This window comes from Hippocampus guttulatus, chromosome 6, assembly GCF_054856545.1.
Source record: "Hippocampus guttulatus isolate MCC_2025c chromosome 6, RoL_Hgut_1.0, whole genome shotgun sequence".
Classification (NCBI taxonomy): domain Eukaryota; kingdom Metazoa; phylum Chordata; class Actinopteri; order Syngnathiformes; family Syngnathidae; genus Hippocampus; species Hippocampus guttulatus.
In genome coordinates, this window is record NC_141266.1 from 6,864,231 (window position 1) to 6,877,173 (window position 12,943).

At 41.8% G+C, this 12,943-nt stretch overlaps 1 protein-coding gene across 3 annotated transcripts; it reads right to left on the reverse strand.

Moving 5' to 3' along the window:
* Positions 1–1,748: 1,748 nt before the first annotated feature.
* ebag9 (estrogen receptor binding site associated antigen 9) lies at positions 1,749–12,528 on the reverse strand. 3 transcript variants are annotated; one of them, XM_086114315.1, is made up of 7 exons: positions 12,392–12,528; positions 11,880–11,974; positions 10,142–10,223; positions 9,725–9,886; positions 7,490–7,600; positions 4,861–4,952; positions 1,749–4,674 (listed from the first exon to the last, which is right to left on the reverse strand). In XM_086114315.1, the coding sequence occupies exons 2-7, from the start codon at positions 11,960–11,962 to the stop codon at positions 4,557–4,559; spliced, it is 648 nt and encodes a 215-aa protein (XP_085970441.1). In that variant the 5' UTR covers positions 11,963–11,974; positions 12,392–12,528; the 3' UTR covers positions 1,749–4,556. The 3 variants fall into 3 exon arrangements, with proteins under 3 accessions (XP_085970441.1, XP_085970442.1, XP_085970440.1); XM_086114316.1 differs by having other exon boundaries at positions 12,376–12,491; XM_086114314.1 differs by having other exon boundaries at positions 12,198–12,485.
* Between the last annotated feature and the right edge of the window lie 415 nt (positions 12,529–12,943).

Genomic DNA, 12,943 nt, shown 5'->3' on the forward strand with positions numbered 1-12,943 from the left:
AGTGGTGCCTTGGGATTCGAGTGACCAAACTTGCAAGTTTGTCAAGATCTGAGCTGTCATTCCAATGATCTTTTTCTTCTCCTGGCAGTGAATTTCACTCACTTCACATCAAGCAGCACTTTGGCAAAATTAATATTCTTCAAAAGAGAGACTTTAAGATGTTTACTGCCACCCTCAAATGAAGCTTACTGCCAAAATTAATGAATTACCAGTGTATTTCAAACCGCCACATAGCTTTCTTTCGATGCAGGAAGTCAGTTTTGTGAACAATCCAAAACGCCATAGTTGGATCGCTTGGGCTGACTTCACTGACCAGCTTCAATCTGACGACACTACAATGACGACGCACACGGAGACACAGACCGTGAATGGCAAAACATAAATTACATTATAAACATGTACAGTGTAGTCAAACCTTGTTACAACGTACCTTGAGGAACAGAACGAATCTTTCCGTTATAACGGGAGTTTGTTGAAACCATTTCCAATAAATTGGTCGCCAACTACAATGCATAATACAGTATGAGCTCTTATAGATGAAAAACATGAATTACAATATAAACGTGTCAATTAATAATATGTGTATAGATAGAGTATGAAGAGAAAATGATTTTAATAGACATGAAACAAACAACTGTAGTGTTCCTACTTCATGTTCTGAAAACATTGTCAGCAAATGAAAAGTGCCTTTTCCAGTTCAGGATGGGCTGCGCCCCAAACACTTTTAAGATCGTCTTTCAATATGTTGACCTCAAACTCTGCCGTGATTTTGTTGCCATTACAGATGATTGTCAAAATCGTCGATTTTGCCAATCCGTAGTCTCGGTTGAGCTTCGTCTGGGAGAATCTGTTTCGTAAGTGAGAGACAATTCAGGCCTTCACAGACAGCGAGATTTGCTTCCGTAGGCCAGTGAGAAATTGCGCCCCTTGTACCCCAAAAACAACAAAAATGTCTGGAAAAAAATCTTCCCTTTACTGTACAGTACTGTATGTCATTGCCTAAGTTATACAAGCAGTTTCCACTTGCTGGTTCCGCAAGCATTTTTACAATTCTCGACCTGCTTATGCCCATGCCATTTTCTGAAAATGACCAAAAATATTACGGTATACAACCTGCTATATCATATGACACTGTCATTTTAGGAAAAAAATACAAGCACAGAACATAAAAAAAATATCCCACAATGCACTTTGTTGACAACTTATTTGTTAATAAATATTTTATGTAGTTCATACTCATTCCCAAGAGCCATAACAAACTTGAAGCAATGGCTGTAGGACAAAAAACAGTGGAGCAACACACGTTAAAAATATAGCACTACTCAGGCATATAGTGTTTATCTTTGGGAAGAATAACTAATACAACTGCTGCTTATTGAGGAGTTTTGACAGGCTCCTTGTCCACGTATCTGTGTGGCTATATCATATTGCCCCTAGGCGGCCAGGGCGCGCATAACAGAAGAAGAAACAGACCAATGTCTGTTGAATTGAAGCAAAAATGGTGGCAAAACCTGCTCAATTTTATGTTGTACTTACGCCAGGACTGTACTTACAGTACAATATAAAGTGCTACTTTTCCTTTGAGGGGGGCGGGTTTATGTACTGGAATGGATTACTGGCGTCTCCATTCATTTCAATAGGGAAAGATAATTTGAGATATGAGTGTTTTGAGCTCATGAATATGGTCACAAAACAACTAGTATCTCTAAGCACTGCTTTTGGTCACACTTATGTAAGAGGCGTGAAAAGAGTTGGCAAAGATGCTCATTTATTTAAGATGTTCACATTAAAAAATAAAGGGCAGCTCACCAGGCTTCACCCAAACAGCGTTCCCATGACTGCTCACCTTGGATAAAAGCTTTCCCGGTCTGCATTTATCACATGCTTCGCTTGGAAAGTGTCAACAGGCTAAAATGCATTAATTCCACTAAAGTGGTTGTTTCTGAAACTGCAAATCTGCATACAAACTGGGTTAATGCAACTGCAGCTACCCACACTTTTTTTTCAAAGTCATGATGTAACAGCAATTCAAATGTACTTAAGAAAAATGCGACAAATCTAAAGGAAGTAACACTTAATTTAATCCCGATGATGACATGACACTCTGCCATATCCGGGGATCTTCACGTTACATAATGAAAATGTCTCAGTTCAGTAAGCATCAAAAGCTTGAGTTATAGGATGCTGTAACACCCTCCAAGGCTCCAACGGAGGCTTGTTGTGCAATGAAATACTACCCTTCAGTATATACTAAATATTGTGCATTAAAAGTTGTCTTTCTGGGCACAATGACTGATTTTCCCATTTTGAAAGTAGGTCATCTCGAAAGAGGTTTTATCCGGCAAGATGCAATCTCACAGGAGAGAGGTCGTCATTTAGGAACTATTCTGGATGCCAAGCTGACTTTCAAGGCCAACACAGAATTTCAAAGAAGGCCAACCAGAGATAGTTTTCAGGTTTTACGTGTGTTATGTCGCACTCTTGCAAACTAAAATTCATATTTGTATGAACACAGATGACGTTCAAAAAAAAAAAAGTGCGGCGTAACAGAATACAACCCAGAGGGTTAAGTGTGTTCATGTTTGCACTTACTTCTTGGGTGTAGCAGTTAACACGATGCCGTTCTTTGCAAATTGTATGACTTGTTTTTGCGACTGAATGGGGTTAGCTGAATTCTGGCGAGACATTCTTTACAACCCCGTTTATTCAGAAAGCATGTTATTCACCTGAATCATAGGAGTTTATTCAAAAAGCTGTGAAGGCATATTAGAGGATGGTGACTTTCGTGACAGTCCTGTTTTTGTTGTTGTTGTTTTTTTAAAAAATATGATCAAAACAAAAAAGTGTTGTATAACAAAAATACATAAACCACAACTCCGTTTCGGAACTGACACACCAAAGTACCATGCAAACTGTTCAAGCGGGGCTCTTATTGCTCGATTCTCAAAAGCTACTAAATTCGCTAAACACTTGCTTTCTTTGTTCAAGCCTTATCAATGTTATCACGAAAGCGGTATAACAATTACTGGTGTGCTTAGGCGATCCCTGATTTCACATCCATCTCTTTCCATCTCACAAAGGCTGCCAGTGAAACTCGAAAGGCAAAGGGGAACGACAATAAGTGATACAGCTCGGGGAAAAAAATCTCTTACCTAATCACCAACAAAGCCCAATTCCAAGGAATTTGGGATGTCTAAAACGTGAATAAAAACAGAATACAATGACTTGCAAAGTCTTTTCAATTTCTATTGAATTGAATACACTGCAAAAACAAGATATTCAATGTTCAAACTGATTTTTTTTTTTTTAGGGGGGAGGGTTGCGGGGGTCAAATATTCATTCTCAAAATCATGCCTGCAACATTTTCCAAAATGTGTTATATCTCTGCTCAAACATTTGGGAACTGAAGCAAATCTAATTTATGCTTATTGAGTGTGGTTAAAAGGAAAGGTAATTGCACATTGGTAAACATGTTCCTATTGTCTTCACACATGTGCGAATTACCCGTCCCATGGGCACCAAACACACGCCCATCCCATCACAGATGCAGGCTTTTGAACTTTGCACTGGTAACAATCTGGTCCTGTAAGCAAGAACGGGTGAGAATTCCACCTCCAAAGGTTCAACAATTACGGACTGTCTTCCCTTCCCAAAACGCTTATTGAGTGTTGTTAAAAGGAAAGGTGATACAACACATATGAAAACATGGCCCTGTCCCGACTTTTTAGGAACATGTTGCAGGCATAAAATTCAAAGTGAGATAATATTTCCCCATAATCAATTGAATATAGGTTGAAATTGGTTTGTGAATCATTGTCATGTTTTTAATCTACGTTTTATGCGTCACAACTTTATTGGAATTCGGATTTGCAGTTATCCAAGACCAATTTATATGTATAAAAAATAAAATAAGAGAGTGACCACATATTTTTCCATTAGTCTGAAGCTCATGCTAGTAGCCATGATGTTACCATAGGAACCCACAGCTTAAAATTACAGGATAGAGTATGCTATTATCTTGAATTACTAATTTTGCAGAGGAACAGTGCAAGTCATTGCTGGAGGAGAAACATAAATACAAAAATAATTATCAAGCAGACCAATGTCACTGATAAACAGCGATTCTTAAAAATAATTACACCTCTTTGTCTTTTGTGGTTAGAAACAAGACAAAGAAAATCAAGTGTACACCTTATGCTCTATGAAAAGGTTGTACAGTACAGATCTGAGTGTATTTACACACCTTGAAAAAGACCTGTGCTAACGAGCACATACACCTAATATAGCGGGGGCATACAGAGATTCAAATTCCGAATGAACAAATGACTTCGATACATGGCGGGTGGGGGTGGCGTTTGTGAGGGAACCCAAGAATGATTCACAGCTGCTGCTCGAAAACGGACAGAAATGGCTGCAGGATGACAACGGGTTCCTGAAAATGTAGCAATGCAGCATGAGAACTTTGGATGGGTTGCTGATTTTAAAGATAAACTCACGACTGATTCAGTGTCTTTCCCTTGAGATCCTCTGGCTCAAAACTGAGCATTACCAAGACGTTACGAAAGCTTAACAGCCATCTTTTGCTCTTTCTTCATCATCCTCTGAGCCTCTTTCTCCATCTTCTTCCTCTGCTGCTCCATAGACCGCTTTTCTCTGTCAGCCAGTTTCTGTTGTCTGTTACAGGGATTACAGATTACCAGATACTTCATTAATGAAGGCATGCTAGATTGAGCAGGACACAACACTCTGCCTCCTCCTTTACAATACACTGTAGTGGCAAACGCTGCCATCTGCTGGTCAGAGAGTGACACTACCTGCCTATCAGCTCCGTGATGGTACAGTAAAAGATGCATTCATTACCTGAGCACCTCTTCTGCTTCCCAAGTGGCGTCAGACTCATCTTCCCAAGCGTTGGTGTCCCCCTGCCAGTTGTCCATTTCACCAAGCTCTGCCTGCACAAAGTTATAAATTGGCACCAATGAGGATCGGACAGCATAAACACAACAGCATGCAATTACACTCCTGCATATGACTTGGCTGTCACACGGCAAAACTATTGGCACAATAATACATACAGACCACCCATGTTGCATGTCTACGCGAACAAACAGGACCAGTTCATGAAGAAAATAGAGGTGAACGTTTGCCACAAAAAAAAGAGCTGTTCTTCTTTTCAAGTCAGTCCTCAAAAAGACGTGAACATTCCCTTTTCTCCGCAAGTCTTGAGTTAGTTATTAAATTCAGTTAGTTTGTCAGTCAGGTAGTTCATTCATTTATTGACCCAGAGAGAGAAAGTTCATATCTAGTCAGTCACACATTTAGTCCTTAGTACGGGTCCTTAAAGAGCGAATATAAATGAAATGAGTAACGAACCATTGGCTGACACATGACACATTGGTTCATGAGGCTTCACTTTGCCCATCACTAGAATTGGGAAAATATCATTTAAAGCAAATGGCGGCATTCAAATCATCATGATGTGTATCTGATGTGTATCATCCTTTATCCCATTATAAAGACTGTTTTGTTTAAGAGTTCGGTGAGGCCATGGAAGACGACTTCCGGGCGGCTTCGAGGAAATTCTGGTCCACCGTCCGACGTCTCAAGAGGGGGAAGCAGTGCACCACTAACACTGTGTACAGTGGGGATGGGGCGCTGCTGACTTCGACTCGGGACGTTGTGAACCGGTGGGCAGAATACTTCGAAAACCTCCTCAACTCCACCAACACGCCTTCCTTGGAGGAAGCGGAGTCTGGGGAGCCCGAGTTGGGCTCTCCTATCTCTGTGGTTGAAGTCACCGATGTGGTTAAAAAGCTCCTCGGTGGCAAAGCCCCACGGGTGGATGAGATCCGCCCGGAGTTCCTCAAGGCTCTGGATGCTGTGGGGCAGTCCTGGTTGACACGCCTCTGCAGCATCGCGTGGTCATCGGGGAGAGTGCCTCTGGATTGGCAGACCGGGGTGGTGGTCCCTCTTTTTAAAAAGGGTGACCGGGGGGCGGGGGGGGGGGTGTTCCAACTACAGAGGAATCACACTCCTCAGCCTCCCTGGTAAGGTCTATTCAGGGGTGCTGGAGAGGAGGGTCCGTCAGGAAGTCGAGCCTCAGATTGAGGAGGAGCAGAGTGGTTTTCGTCCCAGCCGTGGAACTGTGGATCAGCTCTCCACCCTTAGCAGGGTCCTCGAGGGTACGTGGGAACTCGCCCAACCAGTCTACATGTGTTTTGTGGACTTGGAGAAGGCGTTTGACCGTGTCCCTCGGGGAGTTCTGTGGGGGGTGCTTCGGGAGTATGGGGTACCGAGCCCCCTGATACGGGCTGTTCAGTCCCGAAATTGCCAATGTCAGAGTTTGGTTTGCATTGCCGGCAATAAGTCGGAATCGTTTCCAGTGAGGGTTGGACTCCGCCAAGGCTGCCCATGGTCGCCGATTCTGTTCATCACCTTTATGGACAGAATTTCTAGGCGCAGCCGAAGCGTTGAGGGGGTCCGTTTTGGTGGGCTCATTATTGCTTCTCTGCTTTTTGCAGATGATGTGGTACTGTTGGCTCCTTCAAGCAGGGCTCTCCAACTCTCACTGGAGCGTTTCGCAGCTGAGTGTGAAGCGATTGGGATGAAGATCAGCACCTCCAAATCTGAAACCATGGTCCTCAGTCGGAAAAGGGTGGAGTGCCCTCTCCAGGTCAGGGAGGAGATCTTGCCCCAAGTGGAGGAGTTTAAGTATTGTGGGGTCTTGTTCACGAGTGAGGGCAGGAGGGAGCGAGAGACCAACAAGCGGATCAGTGCAGCGTCTGCTGTGATGCAGACGTTGTATCGGTCTGTCGTGGTAAAGAAGGAGCTGAGCGAAAGGGCAAAGCTCTCAAGCTATGGGTCGTGACCGAAAGAACGAGATTACGGATACAAGCGGCCAAAATTAGTTTTCTCCGTAGGGTGTCCGGGCTCTCCCTTAGAGATAAGGTGAAAAGCTCGGTCATCCGGGAGGGGCTCAGAGTAGAGCCGCTTCTCCTCCACATCGAGAGGAGCCAGATGAGGTGGCTTGGGCATCTAATTAGGATGCCTCCTGGACGCCTCCCTGGTGAGGTATTCCGGGCATGTCCCACTGGCAGGAGACCTCGGGGACGACCCAGGACACGCTGGAGAGACTATGTCACCCAGCTGGCCTGGGAACGCCTCGGGATCCGCCAGGAAGAGCTCGAAGAAGTGGCTGGGGAGAGGGAAGTCTGGTCTTCCCTCCTAAAGCTGCTGCCCCCGCGACGGATAAGCGGTGGAAAATGGATGGATGAAATTGCATGATTTTGTGCGCTCAAAATTCATATTGGGCTGAGCAAATCCTGATTTGTGCCTAGTGAAGACCTCACTTGTGTATATTCAAGAATTTACATCCGGATAAAATGAATGCTAATAGTACTCAAAAATAAAGCCTTCACGATCATGTCTTTCTCGGCCATAAACGGAATGCATGCCTGAAGAGCTTCAGAGATAACAAAAGATAACTCACTGAAGGTGGAGAGAAGGTCATCATATCCTGAGAGGCTGCCAGTCTGCTGGAGAAACCTGCTGAGCCATCAGGCACCAGGTAGTTCAAAGGCTCCCTTTTCTTTAGCACTATCTGCAAAGTGGAAATCAGAGACAAGCCACATCATCAGACAGCAATCAGAAAGCATTCAAGGTTTCTTTGAATTACTCATATACACCGGCTCACTGTCAACATAAAGCTTCAAGTTGACATATGTTGTGGACATTGCCAGAGAGGTATTATTTTATACTGCATGTATCTGAATGAATCAGAATCATCTTTATTGGCTAAGTATGTAGAAGACACAAGGAATTTGTCTCCGGTATAACACGCTGCATTAGTATCATCATAAACAAGGACATGACAAATAGGTATGGAAGGACATTTCGTAATGTAAGTGAACTGTAGTGCGGTGGTACCACCCCGTGACAACTGTGAGACAATGTGCAAAGTATCAGGCAGAGCTAAAGTGAGCAGTGGTAGAATACAATACTATAACAGTTGTACAGTTGGTGCAGAAAATTATATGATACAAAAGTTACGGTAAATTGTCAGACAACATATCATTCAAGGAGACATATAATAATAGACTATTATGAACAAAGGTTTTAAGGACCGAGTAAGGCCAAGTCAATATTTTATCTGTCTATGTCTGTAGGTGAGCCGTTCTGAATGTCAGCCCCACTATTATGAAACATTTACATAATAACCAACTTTCTAAAAGGCCACTACTCGATTATTCGATGGAAGAGTTGTTTAGATAACTGATTCTAGGATGCTTCTTCGATCGTGACAGCCCTACGCTACATACACAGACCGCTTTTCCACAATTGGCAAGGGCAATTTGGCAGCTTAGCAAGGAAGTGCTGAAAATACAACCCACACAGTCTTTGTCGGTGCTTGCGTGAGCTTCACAGTTTGTACTCATATTTATTTATTTTTTTTAAACTCAAGGCTCCCCCAAATAAATAAATAAATAGATAGATAGATAAATTACATAGGCGGCCCAGTAGTCGAGTGGTTAGCACATCGACTTCACAGATCAATTCCAGCTCTGGCCTTCCTGTGTGGAGTTTGCATGTTCTCCCCGTGCTTGCGTGGGTTTGCTCTGGGTCCTCCGGTTTCCTCCCACATTCCAAAAAGATGCATGGCAGGCTGATTGAACACTCCAAATTGTCCCTAGGCGTGAGCGCAAATGGTTTTTCGTTTCTGTGTGCCCTGCAATTGGCTGGCAACCGGTTCAGGGTGTCCCCCATCTACTGCCCGAAGACAGCTGGGATAGACTCCAGCACCCACCACGACCCCAATGAGGATAAAAAGCGGTTCGGAAAATTAATGAATGAATAAAATACATCTAAATAGGTCTAAAGTACGATCAATCACCGGGTCGACCAATGCCTGACCTTTTCTACTGTAGCTCCCGTTTGATGTTTAGTTTTATTTGTATGTTTGTTCAATTTGTTTTTTCTTAGTACTTTGAATAACAGTTTTTTTACACGTTATTTTATATACAGTATGTTCAACAAAATTCTTAAAATAACACCAAATTATCTGATTAGCATAACCAACTGTCTGACAGTCTAAAAATAACAGTTAACAAGTTTAAAAAATATATAAAGGAAAAGCATGAGGTCTCTATACCAGTGTATCAATTTGTGCATTTTCAATGGTGTCGCCATGGGAGTGGACAGATTTTTTTCCTGTTTTGATTTTAGGCTTAGTGTAATATAAAAACTGGAAAATACAAGCCATAGGACAGATTTTGGTTGAAATATTTAATTGGTTTTGTTTCTGTGATCTGGAGGTTTGGTAACTAGTATCAGTAAGGTTTCATTAACTTGTTAGCTGACATAATCAATCGAGACTACAACCCATCAGACAAATTATGACATGGACAGTTAGGTGTCGTTAAAGGAACAACACGTTACTCTTAGGGAGGAAGACAACAATTGGTTCTCCGCTGTTTGTCCAATCGCATTACTTTCCAACTCATTCATGTCCACATGGAACACCACATACGGACAAGCTGACTTGGGGCAAATCAGTTCAACAACATCGTCATTTGCGGTCAAGCGACATTTGGCACATGGGGGGGGACATTAAAAAATATATCTATATTGAGCAGTCACAATTTTGTTTGATTTTTGACTGCCAATTGAAAACGGAAAGAATTACTACAGATTTCTTTGTGACATAACTATGATAAGAGATATATACCTTCTGTGTTTTCCTGATTGTTGGCGCCATGTCTTTGAAGTAGTCGAGCTCCTCAGTCTCAGTGGGTTGAGGGGGGACATTTCCATTTCCACCTTCAATCTTAATACTTGTTGGAGCTTCTTCATCCCAGGAACTCCATTCTTCAACATCTGGCTGTGCAGACTTAAAAGTGCAGAAAGAAAACTGAGGTGTTGAAATGAATTTCTGCTCGGGATATTTTTTTTTTTCCTGGATGCGATTATCTGATCATTTTGGCCCAGACAGACCTTCCATGCCGAGTGCCACAGAGTTTGGCATGAAAGGCCCTAATCATTGAGATTCTTACAACAGAAATTGGTAATACACTGTCGTTTTTTTTTTCTCATAAGGCTAGAGTGCTGTTTAGAGGTGTTTAATTCCAGACGGTTCACTACTAACCTGTTTTGGTATGGACGATGAGAAATCCACTGTGGTTGGGAGAGTTATTTGATCCCCACTGAGCTTTCGGCCCCTTCCACTCCTAGTTTATTGCCAAACAGTAAGAACAATAAAAAGGGGAAAGTAAAGTCACACCTGAATTTTGAGTTGTAAGTTATACTGTATAACAATCAGATAAGCCATCTACTGTAGAACAGGAATGGGCAACTGTGCTTTTTTTTCTCTCAAAAGAACCCCCCTACCCACAAAAAACAAAACAAACAAACATTCAATACACATTTCCCACGAAAAATGTGGGGAAATGGAGAACCACGGGAAAAACAAACAACAACAAAGAAATCCAAAGGGGGGAAAAAATTCAAACGTGAATATGCTAGTGCCAATCTGCCAAAACTGCAGGGGTCAGCCATCACTGAACCCCCCCTTTTGCTAATGATATATGAATGATGGGAAACTTTAAAAAAAATGACGAACTAAGTAGTGACGGAAATGGGTTCTTGCCAGTCAGTGTAATCGTCAGTAAATGGGTCAAGTACTGATGGACCTCTGAATCTGTCACTGATGGACACCCGTTTTGCTGACGACTGACAGAAACATACCCCACCTGTTTCGTGTGTTTATTTGCAGGTGTTTCTTCAACATGACTGCATTTTCTATTCATGCGTGATAGTGAGTGCTCCTGTTTTCAATAGGATGTCTGAGGGGACTGTGATGGCTGGCTGTGATTGGCTGAGAAGGCGCAACCAGATGAGGTCACATCACTTTATGACAACACAAATCTACAATCTTTGTTTGAAACTAAAATGCTACGTATGTGTAGTTATTTGCATCTAAACTTTATTATTGTGGTTTTGTGTTATTTAGTATCCTGGTTAAATGATTAATAATCAAGACTGTCTCGTGTGTTTGTTTACAGGGCTAAATAAGCAGTGTTGCCTTCATCGACTTTATGGAAACGCATTGTGCTGCCTGTATAGTATGTTGCAGTATGCACTAAAGAGCTGTAATCCGCCAATGATCCAAGAAGGAGAAGAAGAAGAATGACAAGCATTCACATATCGTCAGAGTGTACTATTTGGATTGCATTCAGGTTAAGGCAAATGAAAACTTTTTCGTGGAAAAGAGCTGCAGACAGCCAACAGCGTGCTCCCACTGACTGTACTTTTACAGTTCAACATGTTGTCATACACTGACAAATGTTTGTGAGTGCATCTGTGTGTGTATAGTAGGTCTTGGGCAGGCATTGTATGATGTAGATACATTTATTGAAAGTGTGATTTTATCATTTTCATCTGTTGGACTAAGACATGTTTTTTGGGGGAATGGCGGACTGACTGATGATACACGGACTGGCGTACCATTTCCGACGGAAGAGTGGTTACAACAACATGATGGATGTGACGATTACAGTTACTTTGTTGTTGGGTTAGGACAGTGGCTCTTTTACACATACATTGAAATATGTATTAGCAAAAATGAAATCTCTTAAGTACATCTATTTTGTCCATATTTAAAATAGCATTTTTGTCATACCTTTGGTTGGAAAGTGTTAGTACTTTATGAGCCCCTAGTACAGTAGCATGAAAAAGTTGCCCATCCCTGCTGTAGAAAATAGATGACGGATAAACTAAGGGCAAATCTATTCAATGTGATGCCCAACACCTACAGCGATCATGTAAAGAACAATACCTATGCATTTGTTTAAAGTGAGTGTTTAAATGCTTTCCTTAACACTTACCTGCATATCAATCTCTTAAAGAAAGAGAGCAAACTGGCTAAGCATGTGCAGATCTTAAACAGACGGAATTGAGTGACGGCCATGACGAAATATATCTGGTGGGGGAAAAAAAAGAATCATTAATAGAGCTCAGATGATTTTGCTGTCCCCTCTCAAAAATTACTGTATGTTGTCGTGTAAAACAATGGGAATATCAAATAATTGAATGTAACAAAGATACTACCAAGTATCCCTTCGTAAAATGTAACGTTTTTGTACTCCTGCAAGCGTTCTCTCTATTAACGATCGTTCAATAATACGGCCACAAGCGAAAATTACCGTATGCAAAGCTGATGTTTCCTTTTGTGTTGCTGACGAGACAAGTTCATTTACTTGCTGACTGCTGCTTGCTAGCTTAGCCCTTAGAAAAGCATTTTGTTTTACAATCCTTCAATAGTCTTGCTGATTGTGACGAAATTTGCTCGGAATTAAATTTTGGTCGTATCACCACACAGACCGAAAGATCGACATACTCCAATGCCAATGCTGTTTCATGACCGAACTCTCAGGAGTCGTTGCTCATCACCCTTGCGCAGCTGCCATCTTGGAGCTCAGCTGGGTGGAGGCACAGGAAAGGAACAAGGAAATACTGCATGCGCGCTGCCTTCAGGTACTCCAAAAGTGCCGGAGATACGACGATTTTGCCACAGTGTTCAACATTAATACGTATTATCTGCTTGTTTAATTGACATATAGTGGTTCAGAGTGCTTATTGCAGCACGTTTTGATAGATTAAATATGTTTAATTGACATATTGTGGTAAAGAGTGCTTATTGCAGCACGTTTTGATAGATTAAATACATTACAATCCGTGAATTGACATATTATGGTACAGAGTGCTTATTGCAGCACGTTTTGATAGATTAAATACATTACAATCCGTGAATTGACATATTGTGGTACAGAGTGCTTATTGCAACACGTTTTGATAGATTAAATACATTACAATCCGTGCCACCCATGCCATATCGTCATCATCGTTATAATAATAATAATAATAACAATGACAATAATAATAGTTTATT

Coding starts and splice junctions, on each gene's coding strand:
- ebag9 (XM_086114315.1), bottom strand. CDS start 11,962: ATGGCCGTCACTCAATTCCGTCTGTTTAAGATCTGCACATGCTTAGCC. Junction 4,953..7,489: donor TGACCTTCTCTCCACCTTCA/GTGAGTTATCTT, acceptor AACTTTGTGCAG/GCAGAGCTTGGTGAAATGGA. Junction 4,675..4,860: donor GAAGCAGAAGAGGTGCTCAG/GTAATGAATGCA, acceptor TCCCTGTAACAG/ACAACAGAAACTGGCTGACA.